The following is a 21,079-nucleotide window of genomic DNA, read 5'->3' as shown; positions in this document are numbered from 1 at the left end:
CCTGCTTTCTTCTCACTGTTGTTTGCTTGAAATATGTTTTTCCATCCCTTGACTTTTAGTCTGTACATGTCTTTGGGTTTGAGGTGAGTTTCTTGTAAGCAGCATATAGATGGGTCTTGCTTTTTTATCCATTCTGTTACTCTGTGTCTTTTGATTGGTGCATTCAACCCATTAACATTTAGGGTGACTATTGAAAGATATGTACTTATTGCCATTGCAGGCTTTAAATTCGTGGTTACCAAAGGTTCAAGGTTAGCCTCTTTAGTATCTTACTGCCTAACTTAGCTCGCTTATTGAGCTGTTATATACACTGTCTGGAGATTCTTTTCTTCTCTCCCTTCTTGTTCCTCCTCCTCGATTCTTCATATGTTGGGTGTTTTGTGCTGTGCTCTTTCTAGGAGTGCTCCCATCTAGAGCAGTCCCTGTAAGATGTTCTGTAGAGGTGGTTTGTGGAAAGCAAATTCCCTCAGCTTTTGTTTGTCTGGGAATTGTTTAATCCCACCGTCATATTTGAATGATAGTCGTGCTGGATACAGTATCCTTGGTTCAAGGCCTTTCTGTTTCATTGTATTAAATATATCATGCCATTCTCTTCTGGCCTGTAGGGTTTCTGTTGAGAAATCTGACGTTAGCCTGATGGGTTTCCCTTTATAGGTGACCTTTTTCTCTCTAGCTGCCTTTAACACTCTTTCCTTGTCCTTGATCTTTGCCATTTTAATTATTATGTGTCTTGGTGTTGCCCTTCTTGGATCCTTTCTGTTGGGGGTTCTGTGTATTTCCGTGGTCTGTTCGATTACTTCCTCCCCCAGTGTGGGGAAGTTTTCAGCAATTATTTCTTCTAAGATACTTTCCATCTCTTTTCCTCTCTCTTCTTCTTCTGGGACCCCTATAATACGGATATTGTTCCTTTTGGATTGGTCACACAGTTCTCTTAATATTGTTTCATTCCTGGAGATCCTTTTGTCTCTCTCTCTGTCAGCTTCTATGCGTTCCTGTTCTCTGATTTCAATTCCATCAATGGCCTCTTGCATTCTATCCATTCTGCTTATAAACCCTTCCAGAGTTTGTTTCATTTCTGTGATCTCCTTTCTGGCATCTGTGATCTCCTTTCGGACTTCATCCCATTTCTCTGCATCTCTGTCAGCATGTTTATGATTCTTATTTTGAATTCTTTTTCAGGGAGACTGGTTAGGTCTGTCTCCTTCTCTGGTGTTGTCTCTGTGATCTTTGTCTGCCTGTAGCTTTGCCTTTTCATGGTGATAGGAATAGTCTGCAGAGCTGGGACGAGTGACGGCTGGAAGGACTTCCCTTCTTGTTGGTTTGTGGCCCTCCTCTCCTGGGAGAACAGCGGCCTCTAGTGGCTTGTCCTGCGCAGCTGCGCGCAGACAGGGTTTCTGCTTCCTGCCCGGCTGCTATGGAGTTAATCTCCGCTGTTGCTGTGGGCGTGGCCTGGCTCGGGCAGCTGCTCCAAAATGGTGGAGTCGCGTTGGAGCAGGAGCTGCTGGGAGGCTATTTATCTCCGTAAGGGGCCTGCCTGCTCCCTGCAGCCCAGGGGTTAGGGTGCCCAGAGATCCCGGATTCCCTACCTCTGGATTAAGTGACCCGCCCTGCCCCTTTAAGACTTCCAAAAAGCACCCGCCAAAACAAAACAACGCCCACCAAAAAAAAAAGAAAAAAAATTTTTTTTAATTAAAAAAAAAAAAAGTTTTTAATAAAAAAAAAAAAAAAAAAAAAGGTGGTCGTTCGTTTTTCTTTATTCTGCGGTGCCAGCCTCAGGCCTCTGCTCACCGGTCTTTCTGCCCTGTTTCCCTAGTATTGGGGTCCCTATCCCTTTAAGACTTCCAAAAAGCGCTCGCCAAACAAAACAGCAAAAAAGCAAAAAAAAATGCTCGCGCGCTTTTCTTATGTCCTCTGTCGCCCAGCCTCCAGTGCCTGCTCACTGTTCTTGCTGCCCTGTTTTCCTAGTATCGAGCGCCCTGCACTCTGGCCCGGATGTCGGGGGCTGGGTGTTCGGCAATCCTGGGCTCCGTCTCCCTCCCGCTCTGCCTGCTCTTCTCCCGCCGGGAGCTGGGGGGAGGGGCGCTCGGCTCCCGCCGGGCCGGGGCTTGTATCTTACCCCCTTCGCGAGGCGCTGGGTTCTCTCAGGTGCGGATGTGGTCTGGATATTGTCCTGTGTCCTCTGGTCTTTATTCTAGGAAGGTTTGTCTTTGTTATATTTTCATAGATATATGTGGTTTTGGGAGGAGATTTCCGCTGCTCTACTCACGCCGCCATCTTCTGCCCCTCCCTTCAGGAGGAGCTTTCTTTAAATGGTTATTTCCAGGTCCTTAGTGACTAGTAAAAAGTAACTTTAGGAGCCCTGACCGTGAAGTTCCCTAAGAAGTGGAGACAGAATGAGGATGGGGTTGAGAGGTCCAGTGGATCTGGCCTTGTGAGGCTCCCGCTGCCATCAGCGTGGGGGTGGATTGGGGTGCTGTAGGGCCATGTAGAGAGATGGGTGGGGGCTGTTGCTGTAGTTGAGGTAGGAAAAGACTGGCTCTTGAACTTAGGATTGACTGTGGGTGGGGCGCTGAAGAATGAGCTCAGCAAGTCAGGAGGTAGAATCAACTGTCTTTGGGGACTAATTTGATCTGGGAGATGAGAGTGGGTATTGGTAAGAGGATAGGAGAGTTGGTTAACGAAGTCATGATTTTCAGGGACCTCTGGGACATCTGAGTAGACACATCTTATAGCCAGTCACATGAATTTAGGCCCTAGAAGATTGATGTGGGTTGGAGTGAGGTGGTGGTAAAAGCTGTGGGTGAGGATAAGATAACCAGGGAGCACATGAGGGAGAAGGCTGAGGCCAGAGCAGAGGGAGGACTGTAAATGTACACAGGTCAGGTAAGTTAGGAGGAGCCACTCACAGAGAATGCTGAGGAGTGACGAGAGACCGGGGAGGCCCAGGGTGGAGTACTGTCAGTTAACAGGGAATGCTCCGGGTGGATCCAGTAACTCAGGGCCTGGAAAGAGCCTACTCAACATAGCAGCAAGGTGGATTCGGTGGAGGTGGAGGGACAGAGCATGAAGGCAGGCTGCAGGAGTGAGCACACAGTGAGAGTGGAGATGATCTGTGAGACCTTTCAAGAAGCTTGGCCATTAAGGGAAGAAGAGAGGCTAAGAGCAGAAGCTGGAATGGAAGGAATATGGAAGGAGGTGTGTGTGTGTGTAAGAGAGGGAGAGAGAGGAATGCAGTTGAATGCATTTAGAAAGTCTAGTAAAGGGTGAGATGCAGGAGATGGAATCCTGAGAACAAGGGAAAAAATTGCATCCTCCATAACCAGAAAAGGGAGAGAGGTGAATGTGGGTGCAGGAGTGTGTGCACAGAGGCGCAGCAGTCTTTGGGATCTCTGCCCGTGGGCCTCCATTTGCCTAAGAACCAGGCAGGCCACGTCTTCTGCTGAGAAGGGGCTGGAAGAGGCAGAGGACCTGAGGAGCATGAGCTCTGTGAGGTGTGCGTTGGGGACACGCAGAGACATTTCCCAGTGGTGCTGGAGTCCAGGTGCGGTGGTGCCGGCCATCAGTTTGCACAGCGGGGTTTTCTCTGCAGAGCTCAGCCATCAGGGTGGAAGGGACGAAGTCCACACAATGAGATTGATCTGGTTTGGGGTTTTTGCTGAGTGTAGGGGATGAAATGTCAGAGAGAAAGGAAGGTGAAGATAAGGGCTGATGGACATGGAGAAGATGGAGTAGGAAGTGAGGAAGAAGGTGTGGCAGGGGCCAAGCAGGACAGCACTTCCATGATTGAAAATAATCTTTCTCCACCCAGGTGTGATTGCATTGCGCTGGCTGACAAAGCCTGGCTCTGTGCTCCCGGGCTGTCACTCTGTATTAGGCTTAGACAGTGTCCTCCTTAGCTGAGGACTTTCCTAACCACAAGGATAACAAAATAATAATAGACATTGCTGAGCTCTTCAGAAGATTTGTGCTAGGAGCTTCTCACACTTTACATTATCGAGTTCCCATGACAGTCGTGTCCTTATGTCTGGTATTATCCTCATTTACAGAGGACATTTGGACTCAAGAGTTAATTAACTCCCAACATAATGTGAATTTGGCTAATTTTTAAGAATAACCCCTTCCCCCAAATCAACTACAAATGGGTGTTGGCTTCATCTGTTGGACGTCTACCAGAGTTCCTGACAGCCTCGTGTCTCTCCAAATCACCCAGAGTAAATCAAGAAATCTCAAAGGATACTCTCTTAATTTTCATGAACTGAAAGAGTAAGGGCGGAAGTGGTCTTTACATCTGGGGGGACAGGGTGGGGAAGCAGGGGAAGGACAGGGTGGGCACTACCCTCAGAGTGCTGAGAATCCCCTAGAACTGCAGGTTCCTGATGGAGGTGTTCTAGCAGGAAAGCCCCAGAGTGCCTAAAATCTTGAACCCTTTCATCGGTGGCTTTTCTGAAAATTGTTCCTCCCTCCACTTGCCTGATACATGAAGGACTGAAATCCTACCGAAGGCCTTTCAGAAAAGCTCCCTGTGTGGAGCATCTGCATCTGGTGTGCAGTTCACATGAGAGTGGTCCTGCCCAGGGGGAGCCAGCCAGCCCCAGGCTCTCCCAGGAAGACGGGACTTCAGCGGGAAGACTTGCATGAGGGGAATGGACGGCCTTTCCAGGCCATGGCTCTGAATCTCATTTCCAGCACAGGCTCCTCTGCTTAAAGTTAAGAAACGGGCTAAAAGCCTGCTTGTCGCCTGAAGGGCTTTGCCTTCCTGAGGGAGGACAAAAAGAAGAGAATGAGGATGGGTTTAGATGCAGTAGGATACTGTGACTGGATTTATAAAACACCAGCATTTTCATTACGGTGAACCTTTGTTCACGCTGATGAATTTTTCCTGAGCATGTATGTTTTTTAGCCAAGGAATTCTGTTAAGCTAATTTAACACCTGGAGTAGCTTTCTATGCAAAGCTATTAAAACCTCCCATTTTTTTCTATTTTTATTTTATTCAAATTATTTTCAACATCATCACTTCTTTTTTCAATTTTACAACAAAGATTCGGTTCATCAGTCACTGCTCCGGCCACAGCAGATTTCTCTGATAGCTCTGCCTTGTGATTTTTGCCATCATTTCTGCTGAGTGCAGTTTTCTCAGGTTGCAAAGATCTAAATTTTGTCAAGATATCAATCCTCTGTCAGTCATTAGCCTCTGAGAAGTATATTGTATGAAGATCGATAGGCCAAACAGAAAGTAACAAGTTGCATTTTATGCTGTTTATTCCAGTGAGTCTTCTACATTATGAAATAAGTAAAAATGATTAACTGTTTATATCTTGACAAGATGTGGAGGTAGATTGAAAATAAGGGGTTAAAGGAAAGGAAGGAGCAGCCTGTATTCTCGGGTCTTTGGCTGCAAAAACTCAGTGGCACCATTTGCTCAGATAGCATGAGAGGAAGAGATCAGGTTTTGGGAGAAACAAGTTTTACTCTTCTGGGAAATAGTTAAGAGGAGTGGGGTGGGCTGCTGCACAGATGGGTGCTGAGGTAGAGGCCTGAATGGAGGTTTACTGATGCCAGGCGGTGGTGGCTCAGGGAGAGGTGGAGCCAGGAAGCCCTGCAAAGGCCCTGGGGCTGCTGTGGGTGAGTCTGAAGGAGCAGCTGATAGCAGGGTCAGGGGTTGTTAAAGCCCTTCTTTCCTGGCTCCCCAGCAGCTGGGAAGGGCACTTTTAATGACATACCCTTGCAGCAGCTTGGTTTACACCTTTGGAATAACTCCAGTTTAGGGATCGACCTCTGTTCTTTGGGATATTCTCCATCCTTTCCATTCCTTTTATTTCTTACCTCTTTATGTCCTATCTGTCTCTGTCCCTGGGGAATGTGTGCCATTTGCATTTTAATTGCTAATGCAAATTTCCAAGGAGCTGAATGTGTACATTTACTGACTCCCGCTTCTCCAGTCAGGGTCCCCAAGTCTTACTACATGGGCTTCCCTGTGTCAGAACGGTCGCCGTCGGCTTTGCTTTTGTGGAGGAGCAGCAACTCCCGTCTTGGGCCTGGACAGGTCTGAACTGGTCAGGATCCTTGGACAGTCACCAGGCCTTCGGGAAGCTAGGCCACCCCTCTTCTCCCTCTCTCTGTGTCCCATATACACTCTCTCTCCACCCGCCTGCCAACTCACTTCCCTCTGGGTACTCTTCTGCACTTCCTAGTGCTGAGAGACCTGGCACTCCTTTCTGGTAACTGTTGTCTAAACAGGTCAATGTATCAGCCCCTTTAGTTTACCAGTCAGTACCCAGAGGGTGGTATTCACCCCTCCTCTTCCATTAGCTCCTTCACCCACAGTTTCCACCCTGCTGCCCAGGGCCCTAAAGCCTCCCTGGGATGAGCAGAAAGGGTGTGCCCGTGAGGAGTCCCTGGGCAGAACCTTAGGGAACTGGCTGAATAGGCCTTGAGCCTGGTGCCTCTGCAATAGACAGCTGTTGTGAATGGGAATCAGAAACAGATTTTTAGATGTTGGTCTCTTCTCCACTAAATAAACACTGAAAATGTACAGTCATTCCCCCTTACCTGTGGGGGACACCTTTCACCAACCCCAGGGGATGCCTGAAACCACAGATAGTACAGAACCCTATAGATAACTGTGTTTTCTCCTATACATACACACCTGTGACAAAGTTTAATTTATAAACTAGGCACAGTAGGAGATGAACAACAGCAATAAAATAGAACGGTTCTAACAATATCCTGTTACAAAAGCTATGTGAATGTGGTGTGTCTCTCTCTCTCTCTCAAAACATTGTGCTGTACTCTTCTTCTTAAGATGGTGTGAGATGATGGAATGCCTGCGTGATGAGGTGGCTGAGGGGAATGACGTAGGCACTGTGACACAATATTAGGCTGCTGCTGACCTCTGACCAGAGCTCAGGAGGCTCTCTGCTTCTGGACCTCGGCTGCCTGGGGGAAACTAAAACTGCGGAAAGCCAAACCGTGGATAAGGGGACCACCCCACCGTGAGGGGGAGACCCTGCTGTCTATTCTGTCTTGGAGGCCTACATGTTCGAGTGCCACCTTACCTACAGGTCCTCCAGGGACCACAGCTGACTTCTCTTACTTCCTTGGGTTTAGAACCTTTTCCTTTGGGCTAGTAGCTCCAAAGAAGTGTATCCAGGTATTTTTTCCACGAAATCCTGGCTTTTCAAAGAGACCATAGTTACATCCCTGTCTGTGGCTCTGAAACTGTATCTCACAGTTGATGACACGGGACCCCTTACTCAGTTTGCTTCCCTCGGGTTGCAGAGGAATCCGGGTCTGTTTATCAAGGAGAGGATGGGTGAGCTCTATTACTATACATCTGTGCAAGGCTAGAATTTCAGCATTTGCCAGGGCCTGTCCATCTCCATTCCTTAACATACAGGTAGGACTTTGGCTCATTGTGGGACAGACCTGCCAGCACAGTGCAGGGTTTCTGCACCTTGGTGCTGTGGGCATGTGGGTTGGGCGATTCCTCGTCATGTGGCTGTTCTGTGGACTGCAGGATGTCAGCAGCATGCCGCAGCTCTACCCACTGGGTGCCAGGAGCACTACCACACGGTTGTGACAGTCAGTAATGTTTCTGGACATTGCTGTATGTCCCTGGGGAGCAGAACACCTGGGTGAAACCCCAGGGGCCGAGCAGCATGAGCAGGACTCCCTGTCTGGATCCCCAAGCTGGCCTTCATCATGGCTCAGGACAGCCCCAGGGTCCGTTCCCTTGTTTAACCTCACTTCATCCTGTCCCTCAAATCCCAGTGTTCTCACACAGTCCTAACCACCTATGCATTTTTCCATTTCAGCTGCCTTTTGTTCTGGCATGGTTTTGTAATTCTTAACCAAGTGAACATATAATTCGTATCATGTTAAGGAAAGATGGAATTGTATTACTGCATGTCCATCTGTCCTCATTACTGAGAGGAAGTAGGTGGGTGGATCATGCAGTCTATTCCCAAGAGTCCAGTGTAAGGTCATAGGCAAAAATAGGTGCTCAGTATAGTAGCACCTAAGGGCTTTTCCTTCTTTTATATGTAATGTGATTGGAGACATTTGTTGAATTAAACCATATGCTAATCTGTGTACTCATTTCTGTTGGCTTTGGGTTCTAACCTTAAAACCTTTTTCTCTTTAATTTTTAGTTTCTTTTTGCACAGTATATGCCTGAGTGGCTCTGGGTTTGGGGAGCAAATATTCTCAATCGTTCTTTACGGAAGGAGGCCTTATCCTGCAAAGCATGAAACTGGATGATGGTTTGGGAAGTTTTGCCAACTCATGAACCTGCAGTATTCTGACATTTGGAAGAACACATTTAATTTATCTTCTGTATGTTCTCTTATCACTGGTTATGTAGCATACTGCTGACTTATCATTTGCAAAGCAAACATAATACTTTAAGAGAATGCTGTGGAAAAACCTCAAGGGCCACAGGATGGCACAGCATAAATAATGACGAAGGTACAGAAACGGATTGAGGAAACCCAAGTTTTTTTGCCTTTTTCCTAAGCTTTTCAAAAGGTGTGTGATTTATGTTGTTCTGGGAGCTACAGCAGTCTGATATTGAAATATAATATGACTTGTCAGCTCTTATAATTTCAGATTGTTTTTTAAGGGAAATTATTTCAATAGATACATTATAATATTGGTTTTCAAATGTTCATCAGAAACGACTATTTAAAAGGTTGTAAGAGCACTGGTATAATTAACAGTAGAAATCTGTGTGTATTATATTGTATAGCTCTAGTTGTTTGGCTATCTGTGTATGAAGATGCTGCTTTTCAAATGGTACTTCATTAGAGAACCATGTATGTATGTATGTTGTGTGCATCTGGCCACTTTATTTTTGGGTAATTTACTTTGAAAAAGATTTTTGGTCATGATGGCTTTAGTGGAACCTTTATGGGATGTTACAATTCTAGTTTATTCCTTTTCATACTGAACAAGCCTACCTAATTTTGTGCTATAGGTTTGCCATGTATAATACTACTTATTACATTATGTTGTTTTGTTTTTTAATCTGCTGTGGAATTCATTCATTCCTAGATTTGACATGTAATGTTTGACCATTAGTCATCTCTTGACTTACAGTTATTGTGGATAAGTAGTGATTTCTCAGCCTATGACTCTTTTAGTAACTGAAATTTAGCCCATGAGAGCTTGTTATATCTGGTTTTCATACACTTTTCTATGTAATACTGTTCCATTACAGTACCATTATTGGTGTAATCATCAAGTATTTATGGAATAGTAGTTAAAATATGAACAATTATGTGTGTGATATGCCATATCTCTTGAAATAAGTTAGAAGCTCGTTTTTGGTTCATGTAATGAATTTATGCTTTAGAGTGAATACTTTTATTGGTGTGGAGATAATTGTGCACAACCCCCCACACTATGGGCCAGCAGTGAGGCCTACTGCAAAGTGTTCTGATTTAGGTCCTGTAAACTCACGTTTGGAGGCCCATATACCTAGTGCTTTGACAATTGTAAATCACTACATGAGTATGACAAAAATATGCAAATTAAAATTTGGGGCCTAAATATTGTGACACTGATGCAGAGACTAGTGAATTGATTGAAATCAGGACTTCTATGGAATAGTTTTCTCCTGAGATGATATTCCATTATGAGTAGTCCTAAGCATGCATTTATGTTACCCACAATTTTGCCAGTGACGTTGCCTCAGTATTTCCAGATATTGGACTTAGGAGGTCAGTGGTTAAGTTCAGAAGCGTTTCCACTTATAGATCAGGCCTTCATCACATAACAGGAAGACCTTCAGATATGAAAATTTACCATCAGTACTATGTAACACTGAAGATTTTGAAGGAGTTAGCCCAGAAGCCTTCATTTTGTCATATGGGTACATTCCCTCCCCCAACAATTAATTTATGGTCATTAAAACTAGAATAAAATCTGACTTCATGTAAAAATACCATATTTATATCTAAGGTGTTATGTGGTACAGCAATGTCTTATAATTTAGATGTTGAATCGTTATAGGATGAGAATAAGTAAATGATGTCAGTGATGTTTTAAAACTCCCTATGTGGGAGAAATAATGCTGATGCAAAGTTAGTGAAAGATCAAAACAATGAATCTTCCTTAGGTTTTCTCTTTCATGAAATACTTGTCCTTAGAGCTCATTTGAGAGTTATTCTGGGGGGCACCGTAGACAGGGTTTGTTATTTAGAATGTGAGAAGTAAGAACATTTGAAACAATCTGAACTGTAAGTTTAATAGTAAAAGCACTTGCTTCTGCTTCCTTTGAAAGAAGTTTTGCTCCATGTTTGTAAACTGGTTGTTTGGAATGAGAGTTACCATTTTATCCCAAAGAAACAACATTAAAAAATAACAAAAATTTAATCTATGAAACCTGAGGTAGTAATTTATTAAAAACTGGTAATTCATCAAGAAAATTACAATAAAAAATTATATATATGATAGTTGAGTACAATGGCAGGGTGGTTTGATCATTGACTCTGGCAACTTGGAAATTGCTTGCGTTCTTGCCATGAGCCATTTTGTCTCGTGGGGATTAAAGGAATGTTGTGGGTTCGAGAGAGTGGGAAGGAAAAAGGAAGACAGCAAGTAGACACAGCTCTTTTGAGCAGTCTTTGTTTTGTTTTGTTCTAAGCCCAGGTACTCGTTACATTTGTGAACCAGAGGGATAGGTGGTATCCTTGGTCTTGACATTGTGTGCCCTCTGAAACCAAGTCCAGTCTCTCTCTGTCATCTCAGTATTGGCTCTGCTGTTACTCTTTAGACAAGTATTTGGTTTGAATAAAAATTTACCTTCCTGTGGAATTGTGAACGCTTTATTACACACATAAAGCATGAGTTTTTAGGAAGATATCTTAGAATCTGGAGTCGTGGAAACCGGTAGACCAGGATCCTATGGCTCTCAGCCTTTTTTGGTAGATTTCCAAGCCACCTCTCTCTCATGCCTCAGCCCCCTGAAGCTTATGGGTTCTCAGGGGCTGGCAGCATTCTCCCCTTCCAGGCTTTGGGACTTCAGTGTCACATGACAAGGATGTTTGCAGTTCCCCAGCCTACCCCAGTTCCTAGTAGTTGGGCTGTGTATTCAGTGGCATAGTGACTTTAAAGGGCTGTTAAAAAGAACCTTGGCCAAGACCGATTTACCCCCAGTTGGAACAACACAGTTAAGTTTAAACTCACGTACCTTACTTGGTAGCATCAGGGCGTGCTTTAACTTTGAGGATTTACAAATGCAGGAGTCAAGAATTCTCTTTAAAGTTCCTAACGTTATGCAGTCTCAACAGGAGACTTCCATGAGGTGTGGGTTGGTCTAGATAAAACTACCACAGCTTATGAACATGGGAAAGTCAAGCTTTGTGTTTGTGTTTCCTTTAACCCTCATGATCGTGTTGCTGGGCAAAGTTCCAACAAGGTAGAAGCAGTTTTATCTGACTCTATAGCACATAATTTTTTATCAGCATGAATATAAATAATGCTTTCAGTCCCCGGGCTGAGCCCAAGGCCACGTGTGGGCCAGTTCGCCATTTAGACAGAAAACCACTGGTGATCCTCAGACATAAATCACCCAGACATTTTTGGGAACCGATCCTCGTTTCTTCAAAAAGGGTAACCCCTTGACGTCAGCGGTCCTGGCGAGGCCCAGCGGGGCTAAAGGTGGAGCAGGCGGGGTTTGGGGTAGGGGTTTTGCCCGTCAGGGTGGGACTGAGGTGAGGATTCGAGGCCCCGAGCAAGCAGCCCCGCCCGCCCGCGTGTCCGCGACCGCGCGGGTAAAGCGGTTGGAAGTTTGCAGGGCGGTTGCCCGAGGTGCCGCCAAGACTGGCTCCGGGTCAGCGGCCCCGGAAGGCCTCAGGAGGAGCGCTCTGGAGTACGAGCCTTCAGGCGCTTACGGTCAGTGCTGGTCAGGCGGGCTGTTCCGCCAGGCTCGTCTTTCGCGGATTCCGCGGGTTCCCGGGCTCCTGGCCCTGACACCCAGCGCATCTCACACCCACCCATTCCGACAGTCCGCAGCCCCGCGCAGCCCCTGCCGAAACAGGCTGGCCACGCCTCCGAGCCCACGGGCCATAGATGTCGCGAGATCTCCGTCCGGCGGCCTTGGGCCCCCAGAGCGCGCACGCAGGCGCCGCGCCGAGCACGCAGGGCACGCAGGCGGCCGGAGAGGCTGGCGCCCCTAGCTGTGGGTCTCCCCGCCCGGTTCGCGCGATATCGCGAGAGTTAGGAGTAAACAGCCCCCGAATGGAGGCGCGAGGCGTGTTAGCAGCTGAGGCGCCGTTATCCCCGGCCCGCCGGAACTGAGCTTGAGGCAGCTGCAGCAGGTAGATGGGCCGGGCGGCCCCCTGGAACCGCCGTCCTTCCCCGGCGCGGCCTCCCGCGCGCTCAGGTGCGCCCGAGGCTCCCGGGGCCGGGGTCTGCGCGGGCGGCGGCCGGGCCCTCCTGGACCTGGACGCGCAGGGAGCGGCGCCGGGCCCGAGGGCGAGGGGGTCTCAGGGTGTGGAGCCGGAGGGCGAGGGCGGCGCGGGGGGCGAGGAGGGCGCGGGATCCGAGGACACGGGAGACGAGGGCGCGGGGGCCCGAGGGCGAAGGGGACTCGGGGTTCGGGGCTGGAGGGCGAGGGAGGCGCCGTGGGCGCGGGGCCACAGGCACTCGCAGCAGACGCTCGTCCCCTTCATTCGCCCCATTAGCGGCCCCCACTTTAGTCATTGTCGCTTGCCGGCTCTTGGATGTGTTTGCACGGTGTAGTAGCCTGCTCAGTGTCACCACGTCCTGCCTGTGAAATGAACTTGAACGGAGTGGATAACGTGCCGGGCTCTGGCGCGCGGTCCCCGAACATTCTGGTGGTTATAGGTCTGCTCCCCGAGGCGTGGTGGTATCAGATTTTAAATGACCTCAGCCCTTCGCCGTATCTGTCTGTACACACCGCTCCACTGATTTTCAGAAACGCAGTGTAAGGAGCTCGCCGGCAAGTTGGGCCCGTGAGACTTGGTTTACAATCAGAACCCGAACGCCTTTCAGACCTGGTGGATCTCAAAGTCTTGCCTTGTCCTGCCATGATTGTGCTACCCAAGACTGTTGAAGATCAGCTGCGTTTTCATTGAGATGTTTACCCCTTGATTTGGTCAGAGCCCCTGAGAACCGTGGCCTATTTGTGCAGATTAAATCAAATGCTTATTTACTTTAGATTCTCAACACTTCCAAGTAAAGTAGACTGGCTTGGATCTCAGAGTTGAACGCTGGAGAACGTAGTGTCTTATGGCCCTTAACTATTACTGTGCTAGTAAGTCGCCCTCTGACCCCACGGTCTGAGTATGGGTGAGTATAAAAAGACGGTCTGGGGGAACTGTGATTCTTCACAACTTATGTGCAGCACCCACTATTTCTTAAGGGCTTTAAGGTAAATTTTACATACTGTAAATTCCACTTGTTTTACATGTACTTATCAGCGATTTTTAAAAAAGTAAATTTACTGAATTGTGCAGTCTTCACCACAACCCACCCTTAGAGCATTTTTGTCACCTGGGAAAGATCCCTGGTGCCCATTTGTGGCCACTACCCATTTCTAACCCCAGTTTCAGCCAACTACTTACCTACTTTCTGTTTTCCTAGATTTGCCTTTTCTGAGTATTTCATGTATTCAGGTGAAATCATATGTGGCCTTTGTGTTTGGCTGCTTTTATTTATAGCACAACACTTTCAAAGCCCTTATCTACCTCATAGCAGGTATCAAGGCTTCATTCCTTTTTATGTACCAATAGTATTCCATTATATGGATATAACATATTTTTGTTTATCCATTGATGCAGAAGGCTTTTTGCAAATAAAACTGTATGGTCCCCCTATCGGCTGTGGTGGTGGCGGCTGCCTGATTGGGACTCTAGCCCAGTAGGCCTCTTCATTGCACTCCCCAAGCATCCCTTATAATCAAGAGTTGGTCAAATCTTTGAAAAAATAGAAGTTCTTATTTAGTGCTTGCAGAGCCTTTGACAGTTCTAAAGTTCCATGGGATCAAAAGAGATTACTTCTAGTCAACAGGTTTTTAGCATTCCCTTCAAATTCACATTTTCTTTGATTCCATTTTCTATCAGCCTGCTGATACTGCCCTGCCCACTGCCTCTTACTAGTGTGGCAGGCATAGTGAGTGCCACAGATAACTGGAGTAACAAAAGCTAGGAAGGCTGCAGGCTTAGGTAAACTGCCCAGGGCTCTCATTAGTGTTTTAAGTGGGGTTTTTGAGGGGAGATTTGGAACTGCCTCTTTGCACCAGAAAAGTAGTTATATTTTATTGCAAAAGCTTGGCAGCTCAGACCTGTGGTAGTTTGAAATACCAAGAGGAGGCGGCTTGGCCCTGTAGTCGGCATTTGGCTAGGGGACCTAGGTCTCTTCCAGTGTTTGCCTGAGGCAGGTTAAGGAGGTGGTAAAAAGAGACTGAAGTTGATTTCCCCTTCCCTGTGACCTAGTCAGTTTTGATATGCTGCAGAACTCTACTAGATTTATTAATCTTGACAATGTCTTTTTCCTTAAGGAATGAATTGAAAGTAAAATGAGGGAAGCACTCAGTTTGGAGGTGCCTCATATGTGCCTTATCTAGCCAGCACCAGATGCCTGAAGGATAAAGAGAATAAGGAGGCCGGAGCAGCGTGTGGGAAAGAATGGACAATATAAGACAGTGCAGACCAAATTTCTTACCTTTGGCACTGTTGACTCTTTGAGCTCAGTTATTTGTGTTTTTCCCCTACAAAACTAATGGACAGAATGTGCCAGAAGGAGTGATTCTGTCAGGCTTAAGAATATACGTTTATTCTAAGGTAGTTCTGGCTTTGCTGAAATGGTAGCCTACTAAGCAGTGGTCATACAGCCAAGCATGCAATTAGCTACAAAAGTGGTATTTTAATTGAACCAAATGGTACCCTTTTGTGGCCTAAACACAATTCAGTTTTCTCTGGAGTGATTTGAGTAAAGGTTCATTAAAAAGCAAGGCATATCTGCATAACTATAAGACTGTCAGGTGATAAAGTTAATTTCCTCTCCCCTAAATTGTGTTCTTTAGTTGTTTGCAAAGAAATAATTTTAGGCATACTTTAGCTATACCCAGATTTATAATCTTAGTTGTATTCTTGTATAATGTAAAGTTGAAGAATCTCAACCCCAAGGACTGTTAGCTGTCAGCTAGACTAGTTGCTTGTCCAAGTGATACAGTTCCTTTAGTTTGTCTCCTTTTTTACACATTTCTTTAAACCTTATTCCTGGCTTGCATTATTGGAACTACTTATTTTCCATTTAGCATTTAATGTAAGTTTTTTTTTGTTAAAAAAAAAACACCTCTATGAGGCATAATTATACTTACTTATGGAAAATCCATAATTTGTAAATACCATTTTTCAGGGCATACGTTTGTGTGGACAGATAACCAGGTCTTCTGCATGAAGAATTTATAGAAATTAAGTCCGATAAAGACTTAGTGGATTCACTAACAGCCCTAAGTAGGCCCTTTGAGTAAGTGATACCACAGATGATAAGCCTGTTCAGAATGAACTAACAAAAAGCTCAACTGTAAGCTAGAAGGTAGACAGAGACAGATATTTGAAAACAGTTCCTAGGAAATAGGTCCCTTTTAAGCTCAGCTATATGTGCAAATAAAATTAAATCTTTTAACGTATTTTGCATCTTTGTGCCACTGTCTTAACAGAACATGTTTTTCTGTGAATTTTTTAAAGGTTTATTCAAGTACTATGTTTCATCTAATTACAAAGCTGCAATATATCCTTTAGTAAAAATATAAGAGAATTAAGAAGAAAATAACTACATATAATCATGCCATTGAAAGGTAGAGCCAGTGTTACCATTTCGGTAGATACCTTCTCATGGTCTTTCCTGTGCATTTAGGTACATACTTAAAATCAAAATTTCAGTCTCACTGTACATGAACGATTTTACTTATTATTTCATTAGCATTTCCCCATATTCTTTGGGAAATACATTAGTTTCCTGTGGCTGCTATTAACAAATTTCTACAAACTTAGTGACTTAAAACAACATGAATATATCACCTTACAGTCTGGAGGTCAGTAGGCCGAAGTCAGCCTCACAGGGCTAAAGTCAAGGTGTCAGCAGGACTTCATTCCTTCTGGAGGCTCCAGGGAGGTTCTCTTTCCTTCCTTTTTTCATTTCTAGAGGCACCTGCACTCCTTGGCTCCTGATTACATCACATCTGCTCCTTGCCCAGAGCTTGCACATGACAGAGACTCTAGTAATTCCATTGGATTTGCCTGGATAATCCAGTATGCTCCCCCCTCTCCAGATTCTTAGTTTAATTACATCTGCCAAGTCCCTTGGTTATATAAAGTAACATGTACAGGTTCCAGGGAAGAGCATAAGGGTGTGAACACCTTTTGAGGACATTATTCAGCCTCCCAAAGGAGCATAATTTGAAATTGCTGCATAGCATTTCATGGTATGGATGAACCATAATCATTTAGCTAGTCCTCTCTTGCACATTTCGATGGTCTCTAATTTTCCCTGTTAGAATCCTTAGACTTAAATCATTGTATGGTTTCAGATTCACACCTGTGTGGGATGAATTTCTAGGGGAGATTATTGAAAAGCAGGGAAGCCTGCCTCTTAAGAGTGTGGCCTCTGAACCAGACTACCCAATGTCCCAGACCAGTTTTCCATCTCTGGGCCTTAGTTTTCTCATCTGAAAATGGTTGTAACAGGTTGTTGTGAATATTGAGTTCATACATGTAAATTACTTAGAATAACGCCTGCCCCTTCATAAATGCCGTGTTAGTTTTTGTTGTTATTACTGGATTTATTAGACCAGAAGAGTTTTTACATTCATTTTTAAGGTTCTTAATACATATGGCAAATTACCATTTAAAAGGTTGTAAGAGTTTTTTTATATTTACTAGCAACATATAATAGTACCCATTTTACTGGGCTGAATTTTTAAACATAATTTGTATTTTATTCTGGTGGCTCAGTTTATGTCTGTGAAAATGTCACTTGATTTTTGTGAACAAACAAAACAGAAACAGACTCACAGACACAGGAAACAAAACTTGGTTACCAGAGTGGGGGTTGAGTTGGGGCACCAGATAGGTGAAGGGGATTAGGAGGTACCAACTTCTGGTTATAAAATAAGTCATGGGGTTGTCATGTACAGTGTAGGGAATACAGTTGCTGATACTGTGATGACTGTATGTTGTGACAGGTGGTGACTAGCCTCAATTGTGGGGATCATCTCATAATGTATATAGATACTGAATCACTGAGATACGCCCCTGAAACAGGGTATTGTGTATCAGTTATATACTTCAATTTAAAAAGTTACTTGATTTTTATGATGTAAATTATAGAAACACCGGGGTTAATTTTAACAGAAATTTACTTTTAACTTTTTCAGGTGTTCTCTTAATGCCTTGGACTGAGAAATACTTGAAATTTCATTTTGACTAGTTCAGTCCCAGCTGTTGGGATGTTAGGATGTCATTCTTTGTAATAGTTATTGCTGTAAATCTGTTTGACATGGTGTATGGTCTGGTTATGCACAAAGCAGTCAGCACAGACTGAGTCTAAATACAAGAGGCTGTAATTGGCCCCCAACCCACCACTTCTTAAAACTTAATTCTCCTATCCTTCTCTGTGCACTCCTAGCAACTGAGACTTAACATAGGCGCGCGTGTGCGTGTGTGTGTGTGTTTCGGACAAAACAGAACCACTTTTCCTCTGAGCCATTTGAAAGTAAGTTGCAGATCTGGTGCCCATTATCCCCAGGTACTTAGTGGGTATTTGCTGCAAGCAAGGACCTTCTCACATAATCACAGCACAACCTTCAAAATCAGGGCACTTGTCCTAATAATCACCGCTCCCTAATCACCCAGGTTTTGCCCCTTGTTCCAGTAATGTCCTTACAGCGAAGGATCCAGTTCAGAAGCTCGAATTGTAGTTAGTGGCCATGTCTCAAGTCTCCATCTGGAGCTGTATCTCAGCCTCTGGCTTTTAGGACCTTGGTATTAAGAGAATTTCTAGGTCAGTTACTTTGAAGAATGTCCCTTGATTTGGGTTTTGATGTTTCCTCATGGTCCGTTTTGGGGTGTGCATTTTGGCAGGAGCCCCACTGGTGATGCTGGGCTCTTCAAGAGCACCTGCTTGGTGGCCAGGGGTCCGCTTGTCCCATTGTTGGTTGACTTGATGAAGCTTCTCTGCTGTGAAATTACCTTTCTCCCTTTGTAAATCAGGGTGTTGTGGGGAGGCATTCTGAGACTGTGTAATTATCTCATTCTTCTTCAAACTTTGAATTTCTTTTGTTACATATTTATCTTATTTACATATGAGTCATTGTTACCTCATGTTTTCCTGTTGTATTCAGTGGGCTAAGATCTATTACTTTCATTACTTTTCTGGTGTTCAGATTGTCCCAAGCTGGCCTCTGTCGCTCTGACACAACCCCATTATTGAGTATGTCCTCACTTTCTGGCACAAGATTTTTCTAGACTCACCTGTTCTTACCCTGCCCTTTGAGGAGCCTGGTTTCTTTGAGTGGAGAATGGTATTTAGAAAACCAGGGCTGGGCATGGGGTGTGCTCCCCTCTGTTGGGACATTGCTGCTCCTGCGTCCTTTCAGTAGACAGGAAGTGTGTTTGTGTGTGTGTGTGTGTGTGCGCGCGCGCACGCGTACATTCATACACATGCACACATTTGCATATATTTGTTTCCATATCTCTCTCTATATGAAGAATGAGTTCACACCAGTCCTTCCAATTTCAGTCTGGTCCTTCATGGTGCATCCACGTGTTCCCTTTTCATATTTTTTGCTTCCCTCTCTGACCATGAGAAAGCTGCCTCCCATTATCCATGAGGTATTTGCTCAAATCAGTTTCCCTTTGTCACTTCCATCACCCCCACGCAGGCTCTAATACCACTTCCCATGTGTCAGACTCCATCCCTGGGCCACTGCACTGTCCCCACATCCGCCTGCCTACTTGGTCCTTGACTGAGTTATTCAGCAGGGAAGAAGAAAAGGAAGAGTTACAACTCTTTTTAAGAGTGTTTTTTGCTTCATGTTTCTATTTTCTGTGCTCATCTTACACTGGTTGCTACGTACCTGCTTGCCACTAGGTGGTGAAGGTGCTCACCAGGTTTAAGGTACGAGTGAGCCAGGAAGGATCTCTCGTAGACACGGGTGAATAGGGGATTTAGGTAAGGGAAGGTGCAGTCATTGCCTTTAAAGCCCCAGTAGAGGAGTCAGTGGGGACTGGTCATCTTTAAAACAAACTGGCTAAGGACGCAGTCTTTTGACCCCATGCCCATGTCATCATTCCCCAGCCACTGTCCCTCGGTGGCATTTTTGTTTCCCTTAGAGCAAATTTCTGATTTGAAGCCCTCTTACTCTGGGATTGGGAAACCATAGACATGTCAGTCAGTATCTGTTGGCATATTTTTATGAGCCATAAGTCTTTGAAAAGAGTATCTTCCTAGAACCCAGACTTTAGGTCACCTTTAAAGGACACAGCAGGTCAACCAGATCTGAAAAAACAGGGAGGTGTCTCCTTGTTCCTGTCATTTCCAACTTTATCATTTGGCCCCATGGGATTTTTCTCCCTGAGGGCATCTTCTTTCATTTCCTGTGGATTTGGAGACAGGAGCCTACTGGGTTCACTACTGTGGCCCTTTTCTGGAAGGAGTCATGATCTTTAAATTACTAAACCAATTATCTCAGCTGGCCACCACCCTTCATGATGGAAATCTCTCTCACTGACTTTGGGGGTTTTTGACCTCCCCCTTCTTCTGCCCTGAGCCATGCCCTCCCAGCTCTGGTGCTCATCCTGAACTTCCCACATTCTGAACTCGGCTCCTGCCAGTTTCCAGACCAGCTTTTTCGGTAGCTTTCTTCGTCCCAGGAGCAGATGCCACTGGGGTTTGGGGAAGAGGCCTTGGTGTTGCCCTTGACGCCTCACTTGCACACTGCCACATCTGGTTGTCAGCAGATTCTGTCAGTTCTACCTTCACATCCTCAATGTGACCACATTGATTGCCTTTCCTGCCCCACCCTGACCCAAGCCACCATCTTTATGGACCTTCCAGTTGGTCTACTGCTTCTGCTGTGACCCCTTCCGCACAGAAGCCAGAGTGAGCCAATTAATGTGCAGGCCCGTTGGGGTTGCTGCTCTGCCCAGCGCCTGCCCTCCCTCCCTTCACAGGGAGAACTGAGGCCCCTCCTCTGACCTGCCCGCTGCCTCCCCAGTTCTCTCTAATCTCACCTGCTGAGTTGCCTTCACTGTGCTCCCGCCACTCTGCTGCTTTGCCTTTCTACATGCCCTGGGCGCTCTCCTTACCTTAGGGCTTTGTCCTTGATTTCCCTAGCGCCTGCAGTACTCTTCCTGGAGGGCTCAGCCAGCCTCCTGCTTCCAGCGGTTCTCGCTCTGCTCAGAGTCCCTTCTCAGAGGCCTGGGCAGCACTCTCTGCAAACTCCACCCTTCCCCTGGCCTGTGAGTCCCCTTCTTTCTTTTTTGCTTCTTTCCAAATACAGCGTTTATCACTACTAAATACCATAAGCCTTATCTTGGATATCATCTATCTCCCTGCCCTGGAAGGGCAGCTCCTTGCAGAGATCTCCATTGTATTCTGTTCTCTGCTGTGTTCCTGCCTCCTGGAACAGCTGTGGCTGCGTGCTGGGTGAGTGGGTGAGCAGACAAAGTTTGGTCAGCAGTCCCACCTGGCTGTGTATTATCTCTGCACAGTTCACTCCCATTGGATGAAGAGGGTCTGTTTTTCCAGTTTTTTTGCTGGAGTTCTGCTCAAACTCTTACCTGCTTGAGGTCCTTGTCCCCTGCTTTCTTTCAGCCTCCAGACTGGCATCTCATTACCTCCCTCCTCACACAGGCGACTTAGTGACACTGTGCACGCCCTGCATTTTCTGTCTGTGACGCAGCCCTGCTCAGGATGCCCCCCCTTCTTGCTCCTATTTCCACCCTTCCAGCCCTGCTGGCTCAGATGCCGCCAGAGCTGGCTGCCACCCCCTCTAGTACTGGGGCCCCTCTTTACAGCAGGGAGCATCCTGTCACGGAGGGTCCCTGG

At 45.8% G+C, this 21,079-nt stretch overlaps 2 protein-coding genes across 5 annotated transcripts in view; both read left to right on the top strand.

Annotated features, from left to right (window-relative positions):
- Positions 1–10,816, top strand: part of HSDL1 (hydroxysteroid dehydrogenase like 1) — a 29,989-nt gene extending 19,173 nt beyond the window's left edge. For both annotated transcript variants that reach the window (XM_036909381.2, XM_057493382.1), the window contains one exon: positions 8,152–10,816. In XM_036909381.2, coding sequence (XP_036765276.2) covers positions 8,152–8,250 — 99 coding nt within the window. In that variant the 3' untranslated portion in view covers positions 8,251–10,816. The remainder of the gene's footprint in view (positions 1–8,151) is intronic.
- A 1,347-nt stretch (positions 10,817–12,163) lies between these two features.
- The window catches only part of MBTPS1 (membrane bound transcription factor peptidase, site 1), a 50,747-nt gene continuing 41,831 nt past the window's right edge, over positions 12,164–21,079 (top strand). For 2 of the 3 annotated variants that reach the window (XM_057493434.1, XM_036909378.2), the window contains exon 1: positions 12,164–12,321. The gene's annotated coding sequence lies outside the window, so the exon portion shown is untranslated. Of the gene's footprint in view, positions 12,387–21,079 lie in introns of all 3 variants that reach the window. The other variant, XM_036909380.2, reaches the window with a different exon arrangement.

The sequence above is a fragment of the Manis pentadactyla genome, chromosome 15, assembly GCF_030020395.1.
Source record: "Manis pentadactyla isolate mManPen7 chromosome 15, mManPen7.hap1, whole genome shotgun sequence".
NCBI lineage: Eukaryota > Metazoa > Chordata > Mammalia > Pholidota > Manidae > Manis > Manis pentadactyla.
Note: the sequence above shows the minus strand (reverse complement) of the source record. Positions and strands in the feature narration are given on the sequence as shown.